Source organism: Meriones unguiculatus, chromosome 4, assembly GCF_030254825.1.
Source record: "Meriones unguiculatus strain TT.TT164.6M chromosome 4, Bangor_MerUng_6.1, whole genome shotgun sequence".
In the NCBI taxonomy this organism is placed as follows: Eukaryota; Metazoa; Chordata; class Mammalia; order Rodentia; family Muridae; genus Meriones; species Meriones unguiculatus.
Genome location: NC_083352.1, coordinates 124,303,571 through 124,331,557, shown reverse-complemented (window position 1 = coordinate 124,331,557; position 27,987 = coordinate 124,303,571). Strand labels below are relative to the sequence as shown.

Below are 27,987 nucleotides of genomic sequence, written 5' to 3'. Positions count from 1 at the left end.
AAGAAGGCTGCGTGGCAGGGTGTGGGGTGGGTCATCCTGGTGAGGTGGGCTGCAAAGCTGGAGGACACTGTGCGCAGCGATCATGGGGTGTGCGTGGCAGAACACGGTCGGTGTCATCGTTGGGAGGTGGTGGTCCGTGTCGAATTGGCCGGCGGGACGGCGGAGCCAGCCGCGTTTCCGGGGCAGGGGGTGCGGCGCCGGCTCCCGGGCGCCCCCTGGCGGCCCCGGCCGCGCCACGGTTCCCACAATGCTCGCGTAGCCCCGCTCCCACTCCCCGGGCGGCGGCAGCTCCAAGATGGCGCAGGCGATCTTCGAGGCCCTGGAGGGTGAGCGCGCCGGGCCGGGGCAGCGGCTGTTCCGCGTGGCGCCCCCTCCCGCCGCGCCCTCGCAGCGCCGGGCCCAGGGCGCGCGGAGGCCGCGGGGCGGAGGGCGGAGGGCGCCCGGGCCGGAACAGCCGCGGGGCGGGAGGGGGCGGGAACAGCCGGGGCGCGCCGGCCCTGCGGGGAGGGGGCCTCGGAAGCGGAACAGCGCGGCCGTCGAGGCCGCTGGCGCGGGAGGGTGCCCGCGGAGGAAACAGCCGGGGCCCGGGGCCTGCAGAGGCCGCGGGGCGGGAGGGCCTGGGCGGTGCGGCGGCCCCATCGGAGCCCGGTTAGGTGGTTAACCCAGAGCTTCCTGAGACCCCTTGTGCCCTGCGGGCTGGTGTAGCCCTGCCAGACCCAGAGCCGGGAAGGAGGCGCCGCCGGGGCGCGCAGGAGAGATCGGGGCCCAAACCAGTGAACACGGCGCCCGCCCAGGGCTTCCTTCTGAGTCAGTACCGACGCCGGCCTGTGACTGCGTGGGCCACGCTGGTCTCGGATCCGATCCTGTGGTTTGCAAGATCACCGTGGTGCGTGGGCCTCAGGCTCCCGAGAAGGCGAGCTCTGAGCGCCACCGTGTGCACCTGCTGGAGTTTAACGAGAAAGGGTAGCTCTAGCCACCGCAGTGGAGCTGGCCACCGCGGCTCGGGGAGGGTGGAGTCAACAGCTGGAGTGGAAACTTGTGGGCAGGGCTGGCAGAAGGAAGCCGAGGCTTGCACTTCTAGATTCTCCCTGAACCAGATTCAGGTCCTCATCCTCCCTCATTGCTACCCCCTCCACCCGCCGCCATAATTGTGACAAAGAATAGTAAAAAAAAAAAAGGTAATCTGGCCGGGCGTGGTAGCGCACGTTTTTAATCCCAGCCCTATAGAGGCAGAGGCAGGAGGATCTCTTTGAGCCTGCCTGGTCTACAAATTGAGAGCTCAGGACAGCCACGGGCCTTGTTAAACAGAGAAACCCTGTCTCAAAAAAAAAAAAACAAAAAAACAAAAAACAAACAAACAAAAAAACAAAACAAAAAGGTAATGTTTCAGCCAGGTGTGACGCTGCATGTCCAAAATCCCAGGGGTTGGAAGGTGAAGACAAGCAGTAAAATCTTCAGTTTGTTAGCCTCGGCTACATACGGAGCTCGAGTCTAGCTTTGGCACCATGAGACTTTCAAAAGCCAGTATATGTGTACATACATACACTTACATGCACGCAATGACAATTAAAAAAAAAACAACATGAATTTGAAGGAGAGTGGAGAGATCACTTGGGAGTGTTTGGAGGGAAGAATGTAATCAAATTATAATCTCAAAAATAATAAAAATATTACAAGTAAATATCATCCTGCAGAAAACAAAGACCCCAAAAAGAAGACTGCAAAGATGACCCCAGCTGTTGTGTTCTGTGACAAAAAAAGCGGGGTTGGTGTGAATCTGGGCACTCGGGTCTTCGTGTTCCCATTTGCAGGACAGCAGGGTGTTTAAATGCTTGCTACAAGCAAGCATTTGTGTACTAGATAATGAAAAAATTAAAAAACTCAGGAAGTATAGCTTTACTGGTCTTAGAAATACCAGTAAATTTCTGAATGAGGGAAGAACAGCAGGTATGTGAGATCCAACCGGAAGGGCACCCAAAGGATTTACATTTGCAAACCCTGGGGAGAACAAGATTTCCCATAATTCTCAGTTCAGCTTAGGGGAGCAGCTTGAGAAAAGACCTCACTGATTTGATGAAGCTTCTGAACTTTATCTTGGGATCAGTGTGGTGCTAAGAAAAGGCTTTCCTCAGGGGGCCACAGCATCTGATGTATGTTTTATAAAGTTCACCCTGGCTTCTGGGGAATGGACTGGAGGGGCCTGAGTGGCAGCAGGGAGGGAGGGAGTAGCTAGGCCAGGCAACTGAGACAGAAGAGCGGATTTCACATGTATTTGGGAGGCAGAATAGGTTATATTTGTCAAAAGTCTAGAAACAGGAAGGAAGCAGTGGGGTAAGGGAAGATTCAGGGGGTGCACCAGGGGCCTTGATTGGAAGGACAGAGTGACCTGCTGTCCTTCTTGTGCTGATGGGTGTGTGTGTGTGTGTGCTGGTATTTGCTCTTCTTATTGCTGAGGATTTCACAGTGTGGGTCTTCCAGTTGTTTAACCTTTCACCTCCTGAGGGCTCCTTAAACCGCTCTTTTTTTTTTTTTCTTTTTCTCTTCTCCTCTTTTTTGAAACAGGTTCTCGTGTATCCCAGTCTAGCCTCAGACACACTATGTGTGAAGAATAACCTTTAACTTCTGATCCCCCTGCCTCCACTTCCTGAGCACTGAGATTAAAGGTATGCACTACTCTACCACGGTTATGAGGTAGTGCGGATCAAACGCAGGGCTTTATTTATGCTGGGCGAGCTCACTAACAACTGAGTCGTATCCCAGCTTCCACCAAACTAGTTCTAGTTTTACAGTTATGAATAAAAACTCTGGGGCTAGAGTAATGGCTCAGAGGTCAAGAGTACTTGCAGAGCACCCGGGTGGGTCACGTGTGCTGACCTGGAGCGCCCACGCCCTCTTCTGGCCTCCCAGAGAACTATGCACACTCGGTACACATGCGTCCATGCAGGCGAAATGCTCATGCACAGAAAATAAAAGTAAATAAATGCTGTCTAATAATTCCATGAACACTTGCACCAGATTTTCATCGAGACACAAAAACATGGGTTTATAGAAGATGGCTGTAAGAATGTAGTGTTTAGAATTTAGCCAGTGGAGCTAGGGAGAAAAGCTCAGTAGTTAAGAGTGTGTATTGTTTCCTCAAAGGACCTGAGTTTGATTCTCAGCACCTTTATCGGGCGACAACTACCTGTTGTTAGTTTGAAAAACAGGCCCCAAAATGGCAGTGCTGATAACAGTGTCCTAAAATGATAGCCTGGGGCCCAACTCAGGCTGGATTTTGGGTAAACAGAAGGATTCTGATTGGGTAAACAGAAATCTAAACTCAGCCTTCCTTAGGTTTCTATTTGTCAGGAAAGCCACTACTTCCTGTTCCGCCTCCGATGGTCAACTGATGGGGCAACGTCATCTAGTCCCCACTTAACCCAAACAGCGTGCACCAGCTCAAACGCCTTGCTGGCTATCATAAAATCCACTTGTTTCCCCCCAGGCTGCTACTGTCTACTCCAGATGCAGCCCAGCAGTTCGTCCCCCAATAAACTGTTTTTCTACCTAAGGAGTGGTCTAATTTGGTGATTTGGGGACACTCGTTTACACCTGTGAGTCCAATTTCCGGGAGCTGACACCCCTCTGACCTCCTTAAGTACACACACACATAAACTGAAAGTAAAAAAAAAAAAAAAAAAAAGAATTTAACCAATGCTTTGTAGCAGCTCTTCCCCTCACAGATACTGATAGGCACTGTGCTGGGGCATTGGAAATAGGATTTCTCACTTGGGAAGTGAGGTAACATCAAAGGGTCTTGAAGTTAAAGTTTTGGCACTGAGCACATCCTATTTCCCACCCGCCTCCCTGGCTCCTGCCTGGACGGTAGAGAGCTTGGCTTAGGCTCTTGCATAAATTTCTTCCCCCATCCTCAAAGGGCATAAGAATATACCCCACTTCTGATACACGGGCTCTGCTGCTCTTCAGGCAGGACACCTTGCTGCCTGTCCTAAGTTCTGGGCCTCAGAGCCCCCACCCTCCAGTTGTCCCTCTGTCTGTCCATGACTTCAATAATTCTTCTAATATACTACTTAGCTTTCACCTCAGTGTCCACTCGAACTACCTGACTCCATCCAAAAAACCTAAGAGTGGGAATGGGTTTACAGACGCTCTTCAGGAGAGCATGGACCCCAGGTCTGTACCTCCTGAGTTAGGGAACTAGATCAGAGGGAATGAGACCACTGGGGACACAGTATAGGAGGTAGGCTCTAAAAGAAGGAATGCTTCAAAATTAGGACATGAAGAATTCCTCAAAACAGCTACCTTTCGGGGTGGGCAGTTGGAGGCTGTAAAGAAGGACCTCCAGCAAAGAAGAAGAGATCAAAGAAGGGTGACAGCTGGAGCCAAGAAGTGGGGAGGAGCGGAACAGACACTGTTAGACGGTATTTGGTGGAAGGTGAGAGCTTACCTTTTGCTAGAGGAAGTTGAGGAAGATCGGAAGGTAAGCAAGAGGATGGTGAGTGCAGGGCGTGGTGGCACATGCCTGTAATCCCAGCACTCACAGGAAGCAGAGGCAGGCAGATCTTGTCCAGGTCAAGTCCAGGTCAGCCAGGGTTGCATAGAGAAACCCTGTCTCGAAAAACCAAAAGGAAAAAAGACACCTTGGGAGCTAGCAAGATGACTGAGTGGGTAAAGGCAAAAAGAGAACTGACGTCACAGAGTTGTTCTCTGATCTCCATGTGTACCATGGGGCAAATAAATCTCTTGCTTGAGGACGCAGCTCAGTTAGTAGAATGCCTGTCTACTACTCGCAGAGCCCGGAACTCAGTCACCAATACCACATAAAACTGTGATGGCACACACCTTTAATCTCAGCACTCAGAAGGCAGAGGCAGGCAGATCTTGGTGAGTTCAAAGTTGACCCTTTCACAGGGGTTTCCTAAGATCATCAGAAAACACAGATATTTACATTATGATTAATAACAGTAGCAAAATTACAGTTATGAAGTAGCAATGAAAAAAATTTTTTTTCAAGACAGGGTTTCTCTGTGTAGCTTTTGGCTGTTCTAGAAACACTATAGACCAGGTTGGCCTCAGACTCACAGAGATCTGCCTGCCTCTGTCTCCTAGAGTGCTGGGATTACAGGCGTGCGCCACAGCATGGGTAGCTGAATAAAAGGGTTGCAGCATTAGGACGGTTGAGAACCGCTGATTTAGCCCCAGCTGTTCTGGTACCACCAGACTCCCGTAGACTCGTGTGAATGTTTGGCCCATAGGAAGTGGCACTATTAGGAGGTGTGGCCTTGCTGGAGGAAGTATGTCACTGCGGGGTGGGCTTTGAGGTCATATATGCTCAAGCTATGTCCAGAGTGACTCATAGTCCCCTTTGGCTGCCTGTGGATCAAGATGCAGAACTCTTGGCTCCTCCAGGACCATGTCTGCCTGGAAGCTACTGTGCTTTCCACTGTGGTGATAATAGATTAAGCCTCTGAAACTATAAACCAGCCCCAATTAAATGTTATCCTTTATAAGAGTTGCTTTGGCCATGGTGTCTCTTAACAACAATGAAACCCAAACTAAGACACCATACTGGCCTCAAGCGCACAGAGATCCACCTGCCTCTACATCCTGAGTGCGGGGATTAAAGGTGTTCACGACTACACTGGACTTTGAGAACCTTTTTACAATACCTTCTACTCCCCTTGACAGCATGGAGTCATTTCCTAGCTTCGAGAGAGACTTAGGAATATGATCTACTCTTTGTCCACGTGTCCAGCTCACATCCTGGAATCTGTTGCAGTGAAGTAGAGAGAACAGATATTTGGTTGTTTGTGGTAGATCTGGCTTGAGAAGGTGAAATTAGAGTGGAAGCTGGTCCCGTTTCCTCACCAGCTGCATCTCCTGTTTCAGGAATGGACAATCAGACTGTTCTGGCTGTCCAGTCATTGTTGGATGGCCAAGGAGCAGTCCCTGATCCAACAGGACAAAGTGTCAGTGCACCACCTGCCATCCAGCCACTGGGTGAGTATCTGCCCTGTCCATCAATAAAGGGCAAGTTCCAGAACAGCCAGGGATACACAAAGAGACCCTATCTATCTCCAAAACCCCAAAAGAGTAGAAAGTCATGTTTACAGACAGTACTAGTCTGTAAAGAGAATACAGTGAAAATTGAAGCCAGTTTGTGGATTATATCTCAGTGGCCTGGGGCTTGATAACCAATATCACACATAAAAATTGAGTTATAAATTGGACATTTAAACTACAGTGTGTTTTGAGACCCAGTTACGTGGCTGTAGTTAGCTATCTCTATCCTTGAAGTGGCTTTTCATTTACTCAGCCTATACCCTTTGAGGAGCTTCTAGGTGCCCAGGACATATCACAGCCATGCTGATAAATAAAACACATTTCTTTCCGAACACTCTTTGTTAGTAGTGAGGAAATTGTGATTTGGAAGCCAGCCCAGAATAAGGAACCGTGGCTCTGGTTATCAGAAGACTTCCTGGGGATGGGGACAGGACTCAGCAGTTACAAGTTTTTTGCAGAAGACCTCAGTTCCATTTCCAGCACACACATGAGATGACTCACAACCACCTGTAACTCCAGCTCCAGGAGATCTGTTGCCCTCTTCTGGCCTCTAAGGGCACTGCAGTTTTGTGCACAGACACACAAACACACACATGCACTTTACTAAAGAATACAAATAAAACTTACAAAGAAGACTTCTTAGAGCTGAGTGAGTTGATCTGAGGTGCACTCAGGCAGTAGGAATAGCAGGTGCAGAGGCATGAGGAAGTGGCCACATGGCCCACTAGAGACTGGTGAGTCAATTCCGAATAGAGTCTATATTTCTCCATTTGGAAGTGAAGTCACTGTACTGTTTCCATATTTCAAAATATTGGCTACCTGACTGCACATGGCTGACTCTTCCTGCAGGGGCCTGCTGGGCTCTGGACATTCCTAGAGAGCATGTGGTCAAGCATCAAGCATGGTCAGCAGGCCCCTTCAGGAAGAGGTGCTTGAACCCTGCATAGCAAGTCATCAGTGGCATTAGACTTGCTGCTGAGGCCACTTGTGGTCTCCCATTCTTCACTGCGATCCCCCCGACTCACTCTTGCTCTCTTCATTACTCTACTCCATGTGTGGCCTCCTCACCTACTGGCCTCACCCCAGATGACGAGGACGTCTTTCTCTGCGGGAAGTGTAAGAAGCAGTTCAACTCACTGCCGGCCTTTATGACCCACAAGCGTGAACAGTGCCAGGGGAACGCCCCTGCCCTGGCCACGGTCTCGCTGGCTACCAACAGCATCTACACACCTTCAGCAGCACCTGCTGCCGTCCCGCAAGCCCCGCCTCCTGCCAACCGTCAGGTAGTCATTCATCCCCTTGCTTGGTGATTCCTCCAGCGGCTCTCTCTCCACACACACTGTGCTTGGTTGTGGAGGAATAATACTGGGCAGGACCCGTGAAGTATCGACTGGTGTGGAGCTGGATGAATGGCTAGGACACGAATGCATGAAGACAGACATGCTTTGCTGGGCATAGTGGTATATATCTACTCCTAACAGTCAGGAGTGGGGGCAGGAGCATCTGGAGTTTGAAGCCACACTGCACTGCATTTTACTGGGTGGCAGCAACCTGTCTTCCTAAGTCTGCCCACTTTTCTAAGTCACTCAGAAAAGCATAACTTCTTTTCTTCAACCTCTTTTCTAAGTGTGCTTTCCCTAATACTTGGGGCCTCCCACACTGTGGGGGTCCTTCCTCTTGCTCCAAAGTTCGCTTCCCCACTGTGTGGCTGCTTGTTTGCCATGTGTCTGAGCTCTATGCCGGCATAAGTGGTATGTTTTGTTTTGTTTTCCCCTTCTTTTCTCCAATGATGAAATTCAGCCAATGGCTGAAAGTTACAGTTTGCCTGCCCTGAGGGCTTTTCTTTTAAATGCTATTTAAATCATCCTTGAGCTTCCAAAATTAAATTTTTAAAGAAATAAGTTATGCTTTTCTCAGTCTGTTGAATGCTGAGATGGGATGGGAGATTTTGCCCTATTGTATTATATATGCTATTTGTGGGGGAACTTGAAAAAAATGACACTTAAGAGGTAAGAGAATAAGGCCTACATATATAAAAAGTGTTCTAGCAGGTGCAGAGGCCGTGAGGTAGCTCCAGGTGTCCCAGGAGCTACAAGGAAGGCAGAGTGCCTGGGCTGAGTAAGGGGAGGATCGGGTCATGGGGGCCCTGTGGGCTTCTACTGGAGAGTCTTGAGAAGAAGAGGGACAGGGGCCTAGACTGACCTGCGCTTTACCCACAAAGACTGCTCTGTGGACATTGTGAGTGCTTCCCTAGAAGAGAAGCCAGGAATACCATTGCCGGAACAAAAGTCCTTGCCTTTCTGTGAGATGCGACCCCTCCTCATTGGTAGGTGACTGAACAGAGGCTTAGAGATGTAGAGTGGTCGCCAAGAATCAAGTGACAGGAAGCAACAGAGGCGGAAGACTCCAGAGCCTGGGTCTTTCATTTACCGTTTATCGTTGGTGTTCTTTCTTGTTTGTGGTTTAGATTTAATCATTTTATTTTATGTGTGAGCGGTTTGCCTGCATGTATGTATGCTTGATGCCCTTGGAGCTCCGAAGAGGGCATCAGGTCCCCTGGAGCTGGAGTACACATGTTTGGGAACCATCATGTGGGTGCTGAGAATTGAACCTGGGTTCTCTGCAAAAGCAGCCACGGCTTTTAACTGCTGGGCCCTCTCTCCAGCCCCTCTGTTTTGTTTTTGACACAGAATCTTCCTATGTAGCCCAGGCTGCCCTAAAGCTTACTGTGAAGCCAGGCGCGATGGTGCACCCCTGGAACCCCAGCACTCAGGAGCAGAGGCAGATGGGTCTCTGAGTTTGAGGCTAGCTTGGTCTACAAAACAAGTCCAGGACAGCCAAGGCTACACAGAGAAACCTTGTTTTAGAAAAACAAACAAAACCAAGAAACTTACTGTGTAGTAGGTTGGCCTCAACATCCCAGAAATCCTCAGGCCTCCCAAGTACTAGGATTTCAGGTGTAGAGACCTGTGTGGCTTGAACTTATTTCTTTAACTCACATTGTATTCCAGGCTGGCCTTGAATCCAGAGATCCGCCTGCCTCTGCCTCTTGAGTGCTGGGAGTAAAGGCGTGCGCCACCACCATCCAGCGAATTTAGGTCTTTCAGCTTCTTTGTAGAGCCTCACGCATGCCCCCTTCTCTTGCTCAGATCTCCACATACATCACAGTGCCCCCGTCGCCACTGATTCAGACTCTGGTGCAAGGGAACATCTTGGTGAGCGATGACGTGCTCATGTCTGCCATGTCAGCCTTTACATCCCTGGACCAGCCCATGCCACAGGGGCCCCCACCTGTGCAGGTAAGGAGGTGGTGGGGCTTCTCATGGAGGTCTGTTCATTTCTTCTTACAGTGCTGGGGGCTGACCCTAGGGCCTTGTACATCTCTCAAAAGTTTAATTCCACACCTAAAAATGAATTCCTAGGAAATCAGAGTTCTGTAGAAGATAATGGCCTTAGCCGCAGCTCCCCTGCATGGAAGGAGCTCTACCTGCCTTCTCTGGCTGAGCAATGGAGCCTGGACAGCCACCATCCAGCTATTTTGAGTCCTGTTTTCATTCTTGGTCTGTTAAAAAAAAAAAAAAAAAATAGTGGCTCCTTAAGACTTTTCCAGTGCATATAAGTAACCAGCCACCAAGACCAGGTTTCAGGCTCCCAGAAGGGAAGGAACTGGTCCCCTGAGCCCTGCTATTGGTATATTCTCGTTAGCAGCTGCTGTGTGGTCAGTGTCCTGGGAAACATGCCAAGTCAGTCTTGAGTCACCAATCAAGAGCCAGCCCTGCTTTAAGACCTTTTTATTTTGTTTGTCTGTTTGCTTTCCTTGGCCTCCTCTGTTGACATGTGTGTGTCCTAGGCAGGCTAGCTTGGCCAGCCATCATAGAGAGGAGGGATCAGCCGCAAGCTGATGTCCCTTGAAATCCAGATCTTTGTTCCTCTCCCTGGCTCAGTCCTGTCCTCTGAGCTGCCCGTGAGTTGCTGTCCCTCTCACACGCTGGCTAAAGCCTTTCAGGCTGATGAACGGGACCCTTCAACGGTGTTATTTTCTCTCCTGATTGCAGAACAGCTTGAACATGCATCCCGTGCCCAACTACCTCCCCCAGCCTCCACCGCCTCCTCCCCCACCTCCCCCCCTGCCCCCGCCCCCCCAGCCTCCCCCTCCCCCACCGCAGACCCTGGGCCCTTCTGGGCGCCCCAACCCCGTCGGGAACCCCGTCGGGAACAGTGTGGTGGGAGTGTACAGTGCAGCCGCTCCCATGGCGGGGAACGGGACGGTGGAGATTCAGGCCCTGGGGATGCAGCCCTACCCGCCCCTGGAGGTAAGCAGAGGCAGTGGGGTGGTAGGGTGGTCAGGGGAACTGGGCACCGTCACGCCAGGCACTGTGCTAAGATCACTGTGGGGAACAAAAGCAGACCCAACCCTCTTCTCCTAAGAGTGCAGACGGGACAGGCAAACTGAGGGCTGCTTAGGGCCAAGTAGCAGAATCTGGGTTTAAACCTAGACAACTCAGCTCCAAAGCTGCTTTGTGAAGTTCTCTCTCTCTCTCTCTCTCTCTCTCTCTCTCTCTCTCTCTCTCTCTCTCTGTCCTTCTCCTTTCTTTTTTCCTTTCTTTCTTCCTTTTATATAGTGGATGGGGGCATGTGTGTGGAAGTCAGAAGACAACTTGTGAGAGTCCATTATCTCCATCTACCCTGTGGGTTCTGGGGCACGAACTCAAGTCATGAATCTTGGAAGCACAGGCCTTTACCCACCGAACCATCTTTTTGTTTATTTGTTTTCTTTGAGCCAGGGTTTCTCTGTGTAGCCTTGGCTGTCCTTGACTTGCTTTGTAGACAAGGCTAGCCTCACACTCACATCGATCCTTCTGCCTCTGCCTCCCCGAGTGCTGGGACTAAAGGTGTGCGCCCTCACGCGCCACTGCGCCATCTTACTGGCCCACTTCATGAAGTTCTAAGGGTTCTTGGGAGTAACTGGCCTGAGCAAGCCTGGTGCAAGCTAGGTGATGATGGAATGGCAGAGGTTGAAAGCAGCTAGGGCCAGAATGAGGGTCCATGGCAGGGGTTGCTGTCCTGTTTCTTCTAAGGCCCTCCCCCATCACAGCGCTGTCCTTCTAGGTGCCAAACCAGTGTGTGGAGGCTCCCGTGTACCCTCCACCCCCCGTGTACAGCCCTGGCAAGCAGGAATTCAAACCAAAAGGACCCAGCACCACGGCCCCCATGGCCAGTGCAGCTGGGAGCACAGTAGCCACTTTTGACTCTCCACCGACGCTGAAGACCCGACGTGCTAAAGGTGCTGGCGGAGCCCCAGAAGGTTCGCCATCTACCCTCCCTGGGCGTCTTCTCTTGGCACTGGCCTCCCTGCAGGCTGCTTGGTTCTGATCTTTGCTGTTAGAATGGGTATGGTTAAATTTGGTGGCACGTCCTGGAAATGTTGAAATAGCAATGACTACAGAAAGGTAAGGCTTTCTTTCCTTAGACCAGAAGCAGGAAATCTGGGAAGTCTGTGGCATCGTCACCAGGCACCCATGCTACTTCTGTTGTTCTCTCTCGGTCCCTAGAGCATGGTTTCATTTATCAGGGTGCCTTGTCACCTGAGGTGGTTGCTGAAATGCCAGTCATCGATTTCATACTCCAGACAGTAAGAAAGAGGGGGAAGGGAAGGCTAAAGGAGTATCTCCCAGCTTCCAGAAGTTCTATATGATACTTTCTGCATATACAGTCATGTCACCTGGCTGCAAAGGAAGTTAGGAAACATAGCCAGGAGTCCTGCTGATCCTATGATGTAGGAGATATTTGAAGAGGGAAGAAAGCCAGTGTGGCTATCAGTTACACATGTGGAGATGCGAAAGGCGTGAGAGTCAGAGCCAGGGTTTTAGATGTGATGGGGAAAGGTACTGGAGGTTTTTAAGGGCTTCCCTTTCAACCTCCTCCTTTTTCCTCTCTTCCCACAAATTAACATCCGTGCATCACCCACTGGAGATCTAGGTCCTGAACCAGGATCTCCGGTGCTGTTGGTCATGGGTACTGTGGTTGGGAGAGGCTAGAAAAGGACATGCCCACCTTTCTGGAGGGAAGGAAGTGGCCATGTAGATACCTGAGGGGCAAGTGAACCAGCGGGCACAAAGTCCTGAGGTGAGACCATGCTTGAGGGTGTCAAGACTAGCAAGGAGTCCATTGCAGGATGGAAGGAATGCTGAGGTTGGCAGAGGCAGAGGACACAGCACACTGAAGGCCATGGCGCGCTGAAGGCCATGGCAGCGAGGGTTTATTTCATTTTCATCATGAGGCAGAGGAAGCCTTTGAGAGAGCTTTGTCTGGCTTTCCCTCAGAGCAAGGTTTGGGCCTTCCCTCTTACATTGTCTACACATAGATGGAGATGTCCCCAGAGTGCTTGCTTTGTGGCTGCCAGTGCCACAAAGTGCAGGGGAGAAGTGGCTGGAGGCTTCCCCTGTCCCCTCCGTTGGGCCCCAAGCCTAATCATCCTCTCCTTCTTTGTCTTTCAGCCGCAGGGAAGCCAAAGGCTCAGAAACTCAAATGCTCCTATTGTGACAAGTCATTCACCAAAAACTTTGATCTTCAGCAACACATCCGAAGGTAGCATAGTGAGCAGGTAGCCCTGGGGGCAGGTGGCTCTGCCAGGGTAGCTCTCTATAGGTTTATTTATTATGTGTATGTATATAGTGTTCTGCCTGCATGTGTGCCTGCACGCCACAAGAGGGCACCAGATCTCATTATAGATGGTTGTGAGCCACCATGTGGTTGCTGGGAATTGAACTCAGGGCCTCTGGAAGAGCAGCCAGTGCTCTTACCCTCTGAGCCATCTCTCCAGGCCAAGAAGAGGCTTCTTACCCCAAGAATGTGGAGTCTACTGGGCAGGCATGGTGGCACATGCCTATAATCCCAGCACTCAGGAGGCAGAGGCAGGTGGATCTCTGTGAGTTCGAGGCCAGCCTGGTCTACAGAAAGGGCTACACAGAGAAACCCTGTCTCAAAAAACAAACAAACAAAAACTCCCCAAAACAAAACAACCAAAAAAAAAAAAGAATGTAGAGTCCATCTGTGAAATGGGGGGTGGGCAGGCTCAGCTCTTCACAATGGGATACATTGGTATGTGGGGTGGGGTAGGGGGGATTGGGAATCAGTCATGACTCAGGTATTGGAAATTCTGAATGACGTGGTGAGATGACTGTGTGTTTGTAAAGAGCCAATGGAAGAAGGCTCAGTTTTGTGCTAATCTTGTCCTTAACACCTGCCATGAATTTGTTTATTTCTGAGAGGGAGCACCAAGGGCCAGATCAAAGTTCCCACCACACAGAGCAGGACTTCTGTCTGGGTCAGGGTCTCCCAACCCTGGCTTTATTGGAACCAGGGCCTGGGGTGGAGTCATGCTGACTGCTTTGTGGAATAGTCAAAACTTGTCTTAGCTTCTGACAGTAGATGCCACCACCCCTCCCACCGCAGCAAAAAATGCTTCCAAACGCCAGGTGTGGTGATGCACACCTTTAATCCCAGCACTCCGGAGGCAGGGGCAGGTGGAGCTCTGAGCTTTCCATCAACCTCGTCTACAGAGAGAGAATTCCAGGGCAGACAGGGCTACTTGGAGGATTCCTGTCTTGAAAAACCACACAACCACACACACACACACACACACATTTCCAAGCATTGCCAAATGTTGCTGAAAGCAAACTCATTGAGAACATTCAGCAATGCTGAAAATGTCCAGACAGGCACTGTTAGCCTTGCGTGGCTGTGAGAACATGACTAGTGCAGCTGAGAAACAGAACCTTTACATTTCACTGTAATGAAGCTAAGTGTGCCGGCCCCAAACAGCTGGGATCTATCTTACTGCATGACGCCACTTTGGATCTTAAGTGACATTGTTTTTATAATCACTTTTTTATTACTGCATTTTTCAGTATGTAGGTATTCATAAAAAGTGGTTTTCTATATTCAAGGATAAACAATAGGGAGTTCCACTTCAAAATTATTTTGAAAGCTGGGCATGGTGGGGTACACCTTTAATCCCCGTACTTAGGAGACAGAGGCAGGTGTATATCTGTGAGTTTGAGGCCATCCTGGTCTATATAGTGAGCTCCAGGCCAGCCAGGATTGTATAGTGAGACCTTGTCTCAGAAAAAAAAAATTACTGTAGGTTTTGAAAAAGGGTGTTGAAGGGATTTAGCATAGTGGCACAGCACTCACCTCGTATATACAAGACCATGGGTCAGTCCCCAACACCACAAAATGGAAAGCCAGCTCCGCTGGGTGTGGTGATGCGTTCCTACAATCCTGGCACTTGGGATCAGAAAGAAGATCAGAAATTCATGGTTATCCTTGATTGTATTCAAGGTCATCCTTAGCTATATAGCAAGTTTCAGGCTGACCTGAACTACATGAGACCTTGTCTCAGAAAAAAAAAAAAAAAAAAAAAAAAAACCCTCACATGAAGAAAATGTTAAATAGCAGTACAAGAATGTTTCCTGGGGGGCTGCAGAGGTGGCTTTGAGGCCATGAGCACTGGCTGCTCTTCCAGAGAACCCAGGTGCAAGTCCCAGCACCCACACTCAACCATCTGTGACTGCGGTTCCAGCTGGCCCAGTATGCCCTCTTCTGACCTCTCTAGGCACCACGTGCCTATGTGGTACACAAACACGCATGCAGTCAGAGCAGCCATACACATAAAATGAAAATAAATCTTAAAGAGAAAGAAAAGTTTCCTCCCAAAGCTGGAGGAAATGGCTTAGCGTAGAACACTAGCGTGTGTGTGTGTGTGTGTGTGTGTGTGTGTGTGTGTGTGTGTGTCTCCAGTTCCTATAAGGGCAAAACAAACAAACAAAGAACAGGTGCCACTTAATTAATAACCGAAAGCCAAATGCAGCAGCCACTAAAGCTGAGGCAGTCCTTGGTCCAGGGGATGGCTCAGTAGGAAAAGGGATCTGCTGCCAAGGCCAGCAATCAGGGTTCAGTTTCCAGAACCTACGGGGTAGTAAGAGAACTCCCACAAGATGCTCTTTGACCTCCACACACACACGCACACGTGTTTCCTCCTCAATGCCTTAACAGTTAGGAAATCTGTTATCTCAGGTGTGAGGTAACCAAGGCGGTCTGCTGACTGAGCAGCCCAAGAGCCCAGGTCTACCTGCCGTGGTGGGAGAACAGGTCCTCATAGTGTCAGAATGGTGGCCAGCGGCATCTCTGGGCCCTCCTGGTGGCAGGGAGTGCCCGGGTGGAGGCCATGTCCCTGTTTCTCCACAAGAATGCTGACTAACTTTGTCCCTACAGCCACACAGGGGAAAAGCCCTTCCAGTGCATTGCATGTGGCCGAGCCTTCGCCCAGAAATCTAATGTCAAGAAGCACATGCAGACTCATAAGGTGTGGCCTCCAGGGCGCAGTGGTGGCACCGTCTCCCGGAACTCTGTGACGGTACAGGTCATGGCTTTGAACCCCAGCAGGCAAGAAGAGGAAGATGCAGGTGAGTGTCTGTGGGAGGAGCCACCCTCCCCACTCATCCCTCTGAAGCTTCAGAGTGCTGACTCATCATTGTGGTACCGGGGACCAAACCCAGGGTCTCATGCCTACCAGATGAGAGTGCTGTCTCTTCACTGTCTTCAGTCCCAGCCTCAGAGGTTTTGTTGCCATTTGGATGCTTCTGTGACTTCTCTGGACATCAGCCTACTTGATCTATGAAATGGGACCTAGAGTGGTGTATTGGTCCCAGCCTTGGTGAAGCTAGGATGGGAGGATCAGGAGTTGGCAGGTGCCAGGAGACCACTTTTACCTAACCTGCTGGTGCTCTATTGGAGCCAGCCCTCTTTTGAGCCTGAGTTCTTGCTTTCTGAACTCCTGCAGGCCAAGTGCCAGAGGCCACCCATTCAGGGCACATTGTGGAGCCTACTGTGGGCTCCAGAGGTGAAGGAGCAGGCCCGTGATGGAGTGTTCCTCACTAGAGTGAGGAATGTTCTAGTTAGCAAAGCCTGGCCACGCAAAGGTAAGTGTTACAGTTAGAAAGGCCTGGGAGGCAGCCTGATGCAGAGGAGTGTCGAGTTTCCCACAACCATGGGGCTCTCGCAGTGTCTGAGCGAAGGTAGGGGAGGAACAGAGGTCACTAGCTGTCTCAGTCAGAATGTATTCCAAGGGCTGTGGACATAGCTCAGGATAGTTCGCCTCTGCGCAGGCCCTGGGTTCAGTCACCAGCACTATATAAACTGAGCATGGTGGCACCGAGCTGTAATCCCAGCACTTGGGAGATAGTGGCGGAGGATCAGAAGATCAAGGTCATCTTCAGCTACATAGCATGTTTGAGGCCAGCCTGGACTAAATGAGACCCTGTCTGAAAAATAAAAAAAAAAAAGATTAAAGAACGGTGTGGGCTTGTCCTCCAATGCGGCTGTTAGCACCTTGCCTGTACTGAAGCGCATACGTCAGTGTGAGTACAGGCCTGAACAGCGTCTGGCAGCGAGTCTGCAGTAGCTGTCCCAGGAGCCCTCCCGCATGGGAGGGGTGTCCCGCCTCCCTCAGAACCCTTCTCGGTGACTTTCCTCCCTCTCTCTGCCTAGGGTTGGGCCAGACCCTGCCCAGCAGCGCACAGCCCCAGGCCTTGCCCGAGGCAGGTGAAGATGAAGGTGACAAGCCAGAGGCCAAGCAGGTGGTCCTCATCGACAGCTCCTACCTGTGTCAGTTCTGCCCTAGCAAGTTCAGCACCTACTTCCAGCTCAAGTCTCACATGATCCAGCACAAGAAGGAGCAGGTGGGTGGGGTGAAGGCAGAGGGCACAGCTCCCCACTTAGAAGCTTGATGAACTGGAGAGGGACAGGGGTTAGGCCAGCCTTTTCCAGGCTCTTTGTCCCGAGGTTAGATTCCTAGAAGAGGGGAGGAATGGCGTATGGGTAGGTCAGGTCATAGAAACCTTTGAGTTAGTGGCTTCAACGGTTAGGAAGTTTGTCGTCTGACTTAACAGGGGCTGAGCCAGGGCGGGCACTCAGCTCAGCACCCAGGGCTGTGTGTCTTGTCTTGCCAGCTCTGGTGGCTGTCGTCACAAGATATGGCCTTGTCCGCCATTGTGAGACCTTGCGTGTGCTGTCTCCCCCTCCCTCTCTCCCTCTTCTAAGAGACAGATTCTTACTGTGTAGCCCAGGCTGACTGGAACTGGCAAGACGGACCAGGCCAGCCACAAGTTTGCAAAGATCCACCTGCTTCTGCCTTCTGAGTGCTGGGGTTAAAGAGCACCACCGTGTCCGCACTTTATTTCTGACCTTTGTTTATTTAGTGCGTGTGTCTGTGTGTGTGTGTACGCCATGGAGCATGTGAAAGTCAGAGGACGCTTGTGGGGGTTGTTTCTCTCCAGGCTTTCATGGTTCAGAGAGTGGCAACAGCCTTTACTGGCTGAGTCACCTCACTGCCCTGTCAGAGTTACTCTTTGTGGAAAATCCAGTCAGAGTATTTCTCACAAGCAATGGAGACCTTTCCTAGAAGAATTCTCTACATCTCTTATGGATCAGAGACAGTTTCATTTTGCCTTTGGTTTAAGACAGGGGCAAACAAAGCAATGGCCCAGTGGTTAAGAGCACTTAGTTCAATTCCCAGAACCCACATCAGGTGGCTCACAACTGCCTGTAACTCCAGCTCCAGGGGATGACACCCTCTTCTAGAGGCTGAGGGCACCTGTACTGACATGTGCATGCACACACATGTGCTGAGGCTGACCTCGGACTGATCCTCTGAGCACTGAGATCATAGGTGTGTGCTCCCATCCGTCTATGAGGTGTTAGAGGGCTTCATACATGCTAGGTGAGTCTGCTGCCAGCTGGGCCAATGAGCTGTGTCCCCAGCCCCAGAGCCCTTGCTCTTAGCCCTTTGAAGACTATTAATAACATACGAGAATAGAAGACTGGCCAGTAGTTAGGGTTTTACTTCTTTCCTGTCGAGGTGGGCCTGACATTAGCAGTATTGGGCTCGGATAACAGGCTAGGCATGTCATCATGGGCCAGGCTTCTAACTCTCTACTCTATTATCATAACTTGTGTTCACCCTCAGAGCTACAGAACAGTGGGCTGGGTCTCCATCTGTCACAGATATGTGCCAAGTCAAGATAAATGCAAAAAATAGAAGGATTCCTGCCAGCCAGCTTTTGCCATTTTGTTTTGGGAGGATGATGTTTCCAAAGACCATTGCTGGATATCATTACCAAGAAAGGAGCCATGTGGCTGGCAGTAGATGTAAGGGTGTCAGGAGGATCAAGGGTTTCTGCCCAGTCTGTTGCACCCCACACAGATTGGAGTTGACTTTATTAAGAATAAAGAGGGTTTGACATTGTGTAGGCACCTGAGGAATGTTGATGACTACTAGAATTTTTTAAATATTAAAAGCATATTTCATATAGACTTGAGATCAAACATATGTCAGAATGTCACACAGTTCATGAAAGAAAGGGTGGAAATGACAATATAGTTCACAAGTGTATGTGACAACTATCTCCTGCATTTGACTGCCCCGAATCAGACTGCTAAGGTAGATGCACATTTCACTAATGTCTCATCCAGAGCCTCTGGAGTTCTGTCTTCTATCTGACAGGGGTCTCTCCCATTAGGACTAGGGGCATGTGCCAAGACCTGGAGGTACATTGTAGAGTCACACACATACACACAGGAATCATTTATATTGGATTATAATTTTTTGACAAATTAACATTGAACATTCTGGGCCCTAAGTCAGTAATAAATAGGACTAGCCATGTCCCCAAGGAGCAAGAGGACTCTAGGGAAGTTTGTTGGGTAGTGGTTCTAAAAGTGGTCCCCAGAACCCTGGGAATCCTCTGAGATTCCCTAAGAGTTCCAGCCATCAACACCTGCCAAGTCATTCTTTCCATTTCTTTCCTTCTTTTTTCTTTTTTGATATGAGTCTCAGGCTAGCTGCAAACTCACCATGTAGCTGAGGATGATCTGGTTTTTTGGGTTTTTTTTGTTTGTTTGTTTGTTTGTTTTTATTTGTAAAGATTTATTTACTGTTTTATGTGTGTGAGTGTTTCGCCTGTGTGTATGTATGTGCACTGTGTGTCTGCCTGGTGCCCCGGAGGTCAGAAAAAGGCAGGCATTGGATCCCCTGCAATTGGAGTTGTGGGTGGTTGTGGACTACCATGTGGGTGCTGGGACTGGAACCTCAGTCCTCTGCAAGAACAACAAGTGCTCCCAATGATCCTAATGGCTGAGATACTGCTCCAGCTTCCATCGACTGAGATCTTGCGCTCCTGACCTTCCCACCTGGGACTGCAGGTGTGCACCAGTGCCCTTGGCTAATGATGTTTGAGAGTCAGGACATGACTCCTGTGTGACATTAAAAGGGTAAAGAGTCATACCTTCGCTGTATTTCCTGGTCTTGGGTAATTTTTATGGATACGTTCAGGCTCCATAAAATCCAAGGGAGGGCTAACGGGCCAAGAGAAGAGTAATCACAGTGAAGCCAGCAACTGAGCCTGTGATCCTGAGGAGGCTCAGGCAGGAGGATCTCAGTTCAAGGCCCAAATGAGCTATGGAGTGAGTTCAAAGCCAGCCTGGGCAAACTTAGCATCTGTATCAAGATAAAGACTAAAAAGAGAGCTAAGAGGTAAAGCTCAATGAGAGGCTGCTTGCCCAGCATTTGGGAGGCCCTGGCTTCCTCTGTAGGGACCAGGAGAACCGTTGGCAGGTTGTCCTCATGAGGGAGGTTGTCCTCATGGTGGGTCACAAGGTTGGACTCCCACCTCTCTCACCTCCCAGTGTCTCCTCCCTAGGTGTACAAGTGTGTGGTCAAAAGCTGTGCCCAGATGTTCCCCAAGCTGGATACCTTTCTGGAGCACATCAGAAGCCACCAGGAGGAGCTGAGCTACCGCTGCCATCTCTGTAGCAAGGACTTCCCCTCGCTGTATGACCTGGGCGTGCACCAGTACTCCCACAGTCTCCTGCCGCAGCACAGCCCCAAGAAGGACAGCACCGTCTACAAGTATGTGCTCCTACCCCCAGTCCCGCTGGACTAGTGGGCAGGGGCCCTGGGCTCAGACTGCTCACGACATCTTAAAGGGAAACTGAGGCTGAAAGCTGGGGTCTGGCCTGGAGTGGCTGAGTGTTGGCACAAGCAGGACAAAAGCATACTGATTCCTCTTAGACGATTCTTTACTTGTCAGTCATTTATCCTAGAAACATCGCCTTGAAAGGGTGAGTAGGGGGCAGAAAGATGGCTCAGGGCGTAAAGCTGCTTGCTCCCAGGCTTCATGGCTTGGGCATGATCCCTGAGACCCAACACAATGGAGGGGAAGGACTCACTTCCACAAAGTTGCCCCCTCACCTCCACTGGCAACCACACACAAAAGTAAATACAAATGAAAAGAAAAAAAAAATGTTTAGGCCTGGAGAGATGGTTCAGTGGGTACGAGTATTTGCAGAGGACCTTGGTTCAGTTTGCAGCCCCCACATGGTAGTTCCAAACCTGCCTCTGACAGAAGAGGCATCTGGTGCCCTCTTCTGGCCTCTGTGGGTTCCTGCAGGCACAAGGTGCATGTAAACTCACGCAGGCTCACACACAAAAACAGAAAAGAGTCTTTAAAACTGGTGTTCATAGTTCTTCAGCGCTTTGTCCCCCAAGCTGTCACTCTTGTCACCACTCTTCTATAGAGCGTCTCCCTGTGTTTTCTGGGCCTCCTGTATAGAGGGTGTGTTCTGCAGACACAGTCATGCTTTTGCCTTTTGGGTTTTTCCTGCCCATTTGCTGGCTGCTGTTTGGGAGCAGGTGTTTCACATCAGTCCTGAGTCTGTGGAGACAGGTGAGGACAGGTATCTGTCTGGACACCTTCCACTAAATGTTTTCATGTTGACATGGCTTTTGCACCTCAAAACAAACTAATACCTGTAGGGACCTGTCTGGTGCCCTCTCTTGCCTCAGAAACTTCTGGGGTGGTGTTTCTGGAATGAAGATAAGTAAATGCAGGTCTCTGAGCAGAAAATTTGTTCCTTGCTGAGGACAGGTGTGTGAACAAATGCTTCTTGTGCACTGTAATAAAATGTCGCCAGCCTGGCCTCAAACAGCTCAGGAGGCAGCTGCTTCAGGGCTGCCTGAGGGTAATGATAAAGCCAGGGCTTAGGTCCCAGCTGGCCTGAGCTGATGCATGACTTTGCAGAACGTGTTGAACTGCTGTGAGCTTCAGTTTCCTCACCTGTGATAAGTGTCCTGATAGGACTTCAACCTGGCAGACTGGGTCTGTCCCCTCTCCCAGAATCTCCCACTCATTATCTCCTGGAGACCTGGCTGATTTCACTGCACAGCCAAGGACGGCCCTTGATTACCTCGTCTCTACTTCTCTCAAGCACTCCTGTGTAGTTCAGGTGGGCCTTGAACTCACCATGTAGCTCAAGCTGGCATTGCATTTGAAGTGACTCTTTTGCCTCAGCTTCCTGCTTGCTGGTGTTATAGGCCCGTGCCACTCTGCCCAGCTTTTTCCTGGATTCTTTGTAAGGGTCAAGTAGAAGCATTTATCAAGTTTGTAGACATGGGACCCAGCAGGTACTCAGTAAGAGACTGCCATAGTCCTTTTTGCTGTATTGTTCAACTGTATGCAGAAACCCAAAATGACAAGGACGTAAAGGAAAGATTTGCCTCTCTCAGTAGGTCAGTGGAGCTTGTGTGGTGCCACATCCTGGATTTAGAGGCCCATACTCGGGCATTTGGCTGCCGTGTGTCCTTAGAGTTGAATAGATCTGGCCTGCCTATGGAAGGTCCCCAGACCGCTGAAGTGACTCTCAGGCCTGCCTGAAATTTTTTCTTTTTCCTTTCTGTTTGTTTGAGGCAGGGTGTTGCTAAATAGCCCCGACTGGCCTGGAGATTGGTATGTAGAGCAGGCTAGCCTCAGTCCACAGCAGTCACCCTGCACGTTTGCCGGGTGCTGGGCTATAGGTGTGTACTCTCACATCTGGCTCTCCTGCCCTCTTCTTTTCCCTCTTGAAAATAAGATTTGTTGCCTGGTGTCATAGCACATGAAGTCCCGGCACTTGGGACTTAGAGGAAGGTATTCAAGGCCATCCTCATCCACACAGAAGCTTGAAGCCAGTTTGGGCTCTCTGGGACCCTGTCTCAAAAAAAAAAAAAAAAAATTACAAAGAATTTTTTTTTTTTTTTTTGGGACAGGGTTTCTTTGTGTAGGGTAGTCCTGGCAGTCCTGGACTCACTTCATAAACTCACAGAGATCCACCATCCCCTGCCTCCTGAGTGCTGGGATTAAAGGCATGTGCCACCACATTCGGCTAAAAAAAAAAAAAAAGGTTTTTATTGATATTTTCTCCCTAGTTACAAAAGGCATTCTTGTTAAATGCAGAAAAAGATATTTTTTTATTTTATTTTTTTTAGAATGTAGTCAAGGATGACCTGAACCCCTGATCTTCCTGCCTCTACCCCTAGCCACTTGGTCCATCCCCTGTGACTTTTTTTTTTTTTTTCCTTTTTTTGAAGTTGTTGTTTGCCCATGGAAGCTCATTAAGTCCCCTGAAACTAGAGATACAGAAAGTTGTGAGCTGCCATGTGCTGGGAATTGAACCCTGGTCTTCTGGAAGAGCATCCAGAAGCCATCTCTCCAGCACTGATTTTCACTTTTAAAGATGTCATCAGGGTTGGGGGGGTGCGGAATAAGGGACTTCAGGGGTCAGGATGAGGCAGGAAAGCCAAAGAAGCTCCTACACACATCTCGGCAGCTGAGCTAAGGGCGGAGAATGTCAGAGAAGAGTGGACGTATTTGAGAATGAATGAATGTGGGCTTTTGCCTCCCGACGTTATTGAGAAGCAGGAGGAAGGCTCCGTCCTTGCTAGGCTCATCTCTCTCTTCTTTCCCACTTAGGTGTGTCAAGTGTGTCAACAAATACTCCACTCCTGAGGCCTTGGAGCACCATGTTCAGACGGCCACTCATAGCTTCCCCTGCCCGCACTGCCAGAAGGTAGGTATTCCAGCAGCTTCCTCAGAGGAGGCCTGAGAGGGACAGTGAGCTGCCTGAAGGTTTTGGAGGACCATTCAAGGAATTTGAGTTGTCTAGTGTGGCACCAGGCAGTAAAGAAGGCTTCAGAGAGGCTCTGACACCTGACTTGGGTCCTGAGGGATGAATAGAAGTCCTCTGTGTAAGAAGAACAGCCTGGGTGGTCACTCAGAGGGTTGTGCTTTGGCTGGGCTCACGAGTGCCTGGAGAGCTGAGCGAGCCGTCCGCAGAGCTAGGTCTGATGCTCGGCCTCCAACCCCATTGAGAGATACGATGTTTCCAGGGAGCTGGAAGCCAGGGTCCCGAGGCTCCCAGGTGCATGGTGTTGAGGGAAGGGTCCTGGAAACTGACCTGCCACAACCTACCCCCCTCCAGGTCTTCCCTTGCGAACGCTACCTGCGGCGTCACTTACCCACGCACGGCAGCGGCGGCCGGTTCAGGTGCCAGATCTGTAAGAAGTTCTTCCGGAAGGAACACTACCTCAAGCTCCATGCCCACATCCACTCAGGTGGGCGCCCTGCCCACGTCCTCTCCTTTGCCTGCGCCTCTGTCCCTTTCCATCCGTCCTGGTTCTTCTCTCCTGCTCGCCCTACTCCAGCTCTCCACATGATCCCCATTCACCGGTCCTCACCTGTGAAGACACAGTTTCTACCACCTCACCTGTGAAACGGGGTTCCCACCACCCCACCTGTAAAAGTTTTCTGATTGTTAAACTCTTTTAGAAGAAGGAGAGGCATAGCCAAGGCTGACCTTGCATTCCTGATTCTCCAGCCTCTAACTCAAGGGCTAAGATTATGGGTCTATGACACAGGATTCAGTTTTGTTTTGGTTGTGTGTGTGTGTGTGTGTGTGTGTGTGTGTGTGTGTAGTGTATGTGTGTGAGGCTGGTGCCACACATGGCATACATGTGTGGTAAAACTGGGTGTGTTAGCGCTTACCTTTGACCTTGTTTGAGATAGGGTCTCTGTGTTGTTCGCTGCTGTGTACACGAGGCTAGCTTTGGCCCTTATGTGCCCAGGGATTCTCCTGCCTCCACCTCTCTTCTTCCATTAGCAGCACAGACGATTACACCTGAATGAGTCAGATGTGACCCCTCCACATCTGATGTGAGCTCACAGCTGTACTTGAGTTCTGGAGATCTGGACTCTGGTCCTCACACTTGTGTAGCAAGCATTTACCCATAGAGCCAGGCCCCACATCTATAAAATAAATACTGGCTGGGTGTGGTGTACACCTGTAATCCTGGCTACTCAGGAGGCTGAGATGGGAGGACCCAGAGTAAGATAAGTGTGGGCAATAGACTGAGTCTCTCTTTCAACACGATACCAGACAAGAACAAATCCCTGCAAGCTAGGACCTGCAGGTCAGTTCCCGTCCCAGTAGCCTGGGTAACTGAGTGTGCCATGTGTACGCAGTACCGGCTGAGACCAGAAGAGGGCGTTGCAGGCAGTTGTGAGCTCCCCAACCTGTGGTCTGTGCTGTGGTGCTTTCCTGGAAACACCAACCCTTGAGTTCCATGGTGACACATCTGTAATCCTAGCACTTGGGAAGGCTGAGCCATGAGGATCGAGTATTCCAATCCAGCCTGGCCTACACAGTGAAAAGAACCACAAAACCCCTCCAAATCTCTGGGCCAACTCAGGAAGACTTAAGAGAAAGCCTGGGGGAGGAGCTGGTCCCCAAATCATGGCTCCTCCTCATGGGCGCACCGTGGTGTTTCCAACCCACAGGTGAGAAGCCCTACAAATGCTCAGTGTGCGAGTCTGCATTCAACCGCAAGGACAAGTTGAAGAGGCATATGCTGATCCACGAGCCCTTCAAGAAGTACAAATGCCCCTTCTCGTACGTAGGGGCTGCCTTGTTTATGGGGTGAGGGGTTAGATTACCTTGGAGGGGGTCGATTTGGAGAGCTGGACTGAAGGCACCTCTCCATGTGTCCTGTTTGGGCGCTGCCTGCCTCACTCCGCACCTTGCTTCCTGTCTCTGGCAAAGGTGGGTGGGGTGCAGGGACCAGTGAGAGGATTCATGCTGCTGAGCTCCCGTACCTGATGACGGCTTTGCGTTCCAGGATGCACACGGGCTGCAGTAAGGAGTTCAACCGGCAGGACAAGCTGAAAGCACACATCCTCTCCCACGCCGGTAAGAGGCTTGGGGGGCCTGCCAGGGATTGGCTAAGTTCCCTGAAATAGAGCCATCAGGAGGAGAAGCAGACACCTGTATGAAACATATTGTTCTCTCCCGATCTGATGCAGCCAGTGGGCTTCTGCTCATCTGCTCATGGGAGCTGGAAGCCAGGCTGTGTTGGGGACCTCGGAGCAGCAGAGGTGACTTAGATACAACCCCAGTCCCAGGGGAAGTAGATGTGAGATGAGGCAGCTGAAGTGGACTGTGCGCAGTGACATGGAGGGGTGTGTCAGTGCCATCCAAATGTGGCCAAGTGGTTGCCTGGAAAGGCAGGACAGAAGTCTCCTAACCACCTACCCAGAGGAAACAGGAATGTTTATCGGCATTTCGTCCTCTGCCCATGCCCCCCACATCCTCTGCCCATACCCACTCCATGTCCTCTGTCCATGCCATCCCATATATTCTGCCCACGCCCGCCTGATATCCACGGTAAGCCAGCGTGGCATTTTCCGCATAGTGTAACAACCAAAAATATCTTCAAAAGTTCCCTTGGAGATGAAGTTGCTCTGGTTAAAAGTTTGAAAACGGGAGGGTAAACTGGGAATGCGGCTCAGTTGGTAGAGCATTAGCCTAGCATCCGTAAAGCCCGTGACCCCAACAACACGTAAACTAACTATGGGAGCAAACAACTGTAGTTCTAGCACTTGGGAGGTAGAAGCAAGAGGATCAAGAGTTCGAATTCAAAGCCAACCTGAAGCTGGGCATGCACGCCTTTAATCCCAGCACTGGGGAGGCAGAGGCAGGTGGATCTCTGTGAGCTAGAGGCCAGCCTGGTCTATAGAGTGAGTTCCAGAATAGCCAGAGCTACATAGAGAAACCCTGTCTCAAAAAACAAACAGGGCTGGAGAGATGGCTCAGCGATGAAGAGCAGTGTCTGCTCTTCCAAAGGTCCTGAGTTCAATTCCCAGCAACCACATGATGGCTCACATCTATAATGTGTTTGCTCTTCTGGCGAACAGGTGCACATGCAGATAGAGTACTCATATATATAAAATAAATAAATCTTTAAAAACAAACAATAAAACTCTGAGCTACATAAAACCTCCTCCTCTTTTTAAAATGAGAACTGGGGGAGGAGAGTAGATCAAGATACATTGACATCTTGACTTTGAGCCTTGATGCTACCAGCTTCCTGCTGGGGTGGGGGTGAGGGGCTGTCTCAAAATAGCTGTCCCTTTTTGAACCCCCAACCCCAGGAGGCTGAAGGCATTTACAGAAGGAGCAAGGCATAGCAGGGTGAGTGTTGGGATCTGGGAAGGACTTTCCAGTCTGCCCTCGAGCTTAGGCCCAAGGAGAGAGGAGCCAGGACAAGTTTTCCTGGGAGAGAGAACAGCAAGTACAGGCACCTTGGCTAAGGAAAGACCAAAGGGAGGGGGGGCCTGAGCACAGGGCACAGCGTGGAAGGCCTGGTCACCCAGGTGAGAGGGGTGTGATCTACAGTGGAATAGCAGGGGCAGGGCAGGAAGCCACAGTGTGGTGGAGTGAGTGGCAGGAAAGAAGTGAGAGATGACAATGGAGCCAGCTGAGGCCCAACCACACAGAGGCTTTAAGACCAGAGCCTGCAGTTATTCCCCGGGGGCGGGGGGGACATGCGCGGGGTGAGGGGCTGTGCTCCTCTGTAATGGCTCCTCACTTCCCAGGCCTGAAGCTCCACAAGTGTGGGCTGTGCAGCAAGTCCTTCAGCCGCCGCGCCCACCTGGCAGAGCACCAACGCGCGCACACGGGCAACTACAAGTTCCGCTGTGCAGGCTGTGCCAAGGGCTTCTCAAGACACAAATACCTCAAGGATCACCGCTGCCGCTTGGGCCCCACGAAGGATAAGGACCTGCAAGCCCGGCGGCCTCCTCGGAGGAGGGCAGCCCCACGTGGTGGCGGCAGCATTGTCGGCGTGCACAAGGAGGAGAGCCCCATGCCCGACCCATTGGGACTGGAGGATCTGAAGGCCGCAGGGCCCGCGCCCGAGGCTGCCCCTGGCAAGCCTCCCTTCGAGCAGGATGCCGTGCTCTCCATCGTGGTGGGTGGAGACCCGGAGCTGGTGGTGCCTGGGCACACGGAGGGTCTGGGCTCCAACCTGGCGCTGGCCGAGCTGCAGACTGGGACGGAGGGAGCGTGCGCCATGCTTGCCGTCCCTGTCTACATCCAGGCCTCAGAGTGAGCAGGCTGGGCCTTCCAGAGGGGCCCCTGGCACAAGCCCTTTCGGAAGTTACTGTGTCATCCTCGTCCCACGGCCGTCCTCCTATGCCCCGCGATCATCTGGGGAGCCCCGTAGCACTCACAGGGTCTGAGGCAGGCGCCGCAGCTCCAGAGCACAGCAGCAGGAAGAGAGATGGCCAGAGCATGAGGTGATGGAGGCTGGTACTTGGGCCTCCTCCAAGAGAAGGCAGAGTGGTCCCCCCCCACCTAAAGAGGCCTCAGGTCAGGCTGTTCTTCAGGATGCTAGCTGGATGTGGCTGGAGTCCTTGTGTCTTGAACCAGAACACTTCCTGGTGGCGTGACTGTGTGTGAGAGGCGCGTAGCTTGGGGCTTAGACTGGAGCTACCAGGCAACCTGGCTTCAGGCTCACCAGTGTGACCTGGAGCACTTCACCTCCGTGCTCCATGTCCCTCCCCTGTACCACAGGACTTCCTGTAGCACTACCTCCTAGAGTGTCCGAGGACATAGTATGTTGAAATGTGCAAAGGGCTGGGCACAGCAGCCATGGCCTGGAAAGTGCTCAGTAAATCTCAATAAATGTGTTTACCAACGACGCGCGTCCAAACC

The 27,987-nt window shown here is 51.0% G+C and overlaps 1 protein-coding gene across 3 annotated transcripts; it reads left to right on the top strand.

Annotated features, from left to right (window-relative positions):
* The first annotated feature begins 105 nt into the window (after nt 1-105).
* On the top strand, nt 106-27,987 carry Znf341 (zinc finger protein 341). Of its 3 annotated transcripts, none has more exons than XM_060383014.1 (15): nt 106-326; nt 5,890-6,000; nt 7,150-7,346; nt 9,213-9,362; nt 10,119-10,376; nt 11,173-11,347; nt 12,561-12,651; nt 15,340-15,530; nt 16,615-16,805; nt 19,824-20,032; nt 22,911-23,007; nt 23,419-23,551; nt 24,774-24,885; nt 25,112-25,182; nt 26,868-27,987. In XM_060383014.1, the coding sequence occupies exons 1-15, from the start codon at nt 296-298 to the stop codon at nt 27,380-27,382; spliced, it is 2,532 nt and encodes an 843-aa protein (XP_060238997.1). In that variant the 5' UTR covers nt 106-295; the 3' UTR covers nt 27,383-27,987. The 3 variants fall into 3 exon arrangements, with proteins under 3 accessions (XP_060238997.1, XP_021502899.1, XP_021502900.1); XM_021647224.2 differs by having other exon boundaries at nt 11,173-11,368; XM_021647225.2 differs by lacking the exons at nt 106-326; nt 7,150-7,346 and having other exon boundaries at nt 5,932-6,000; nt 11,173-11,368.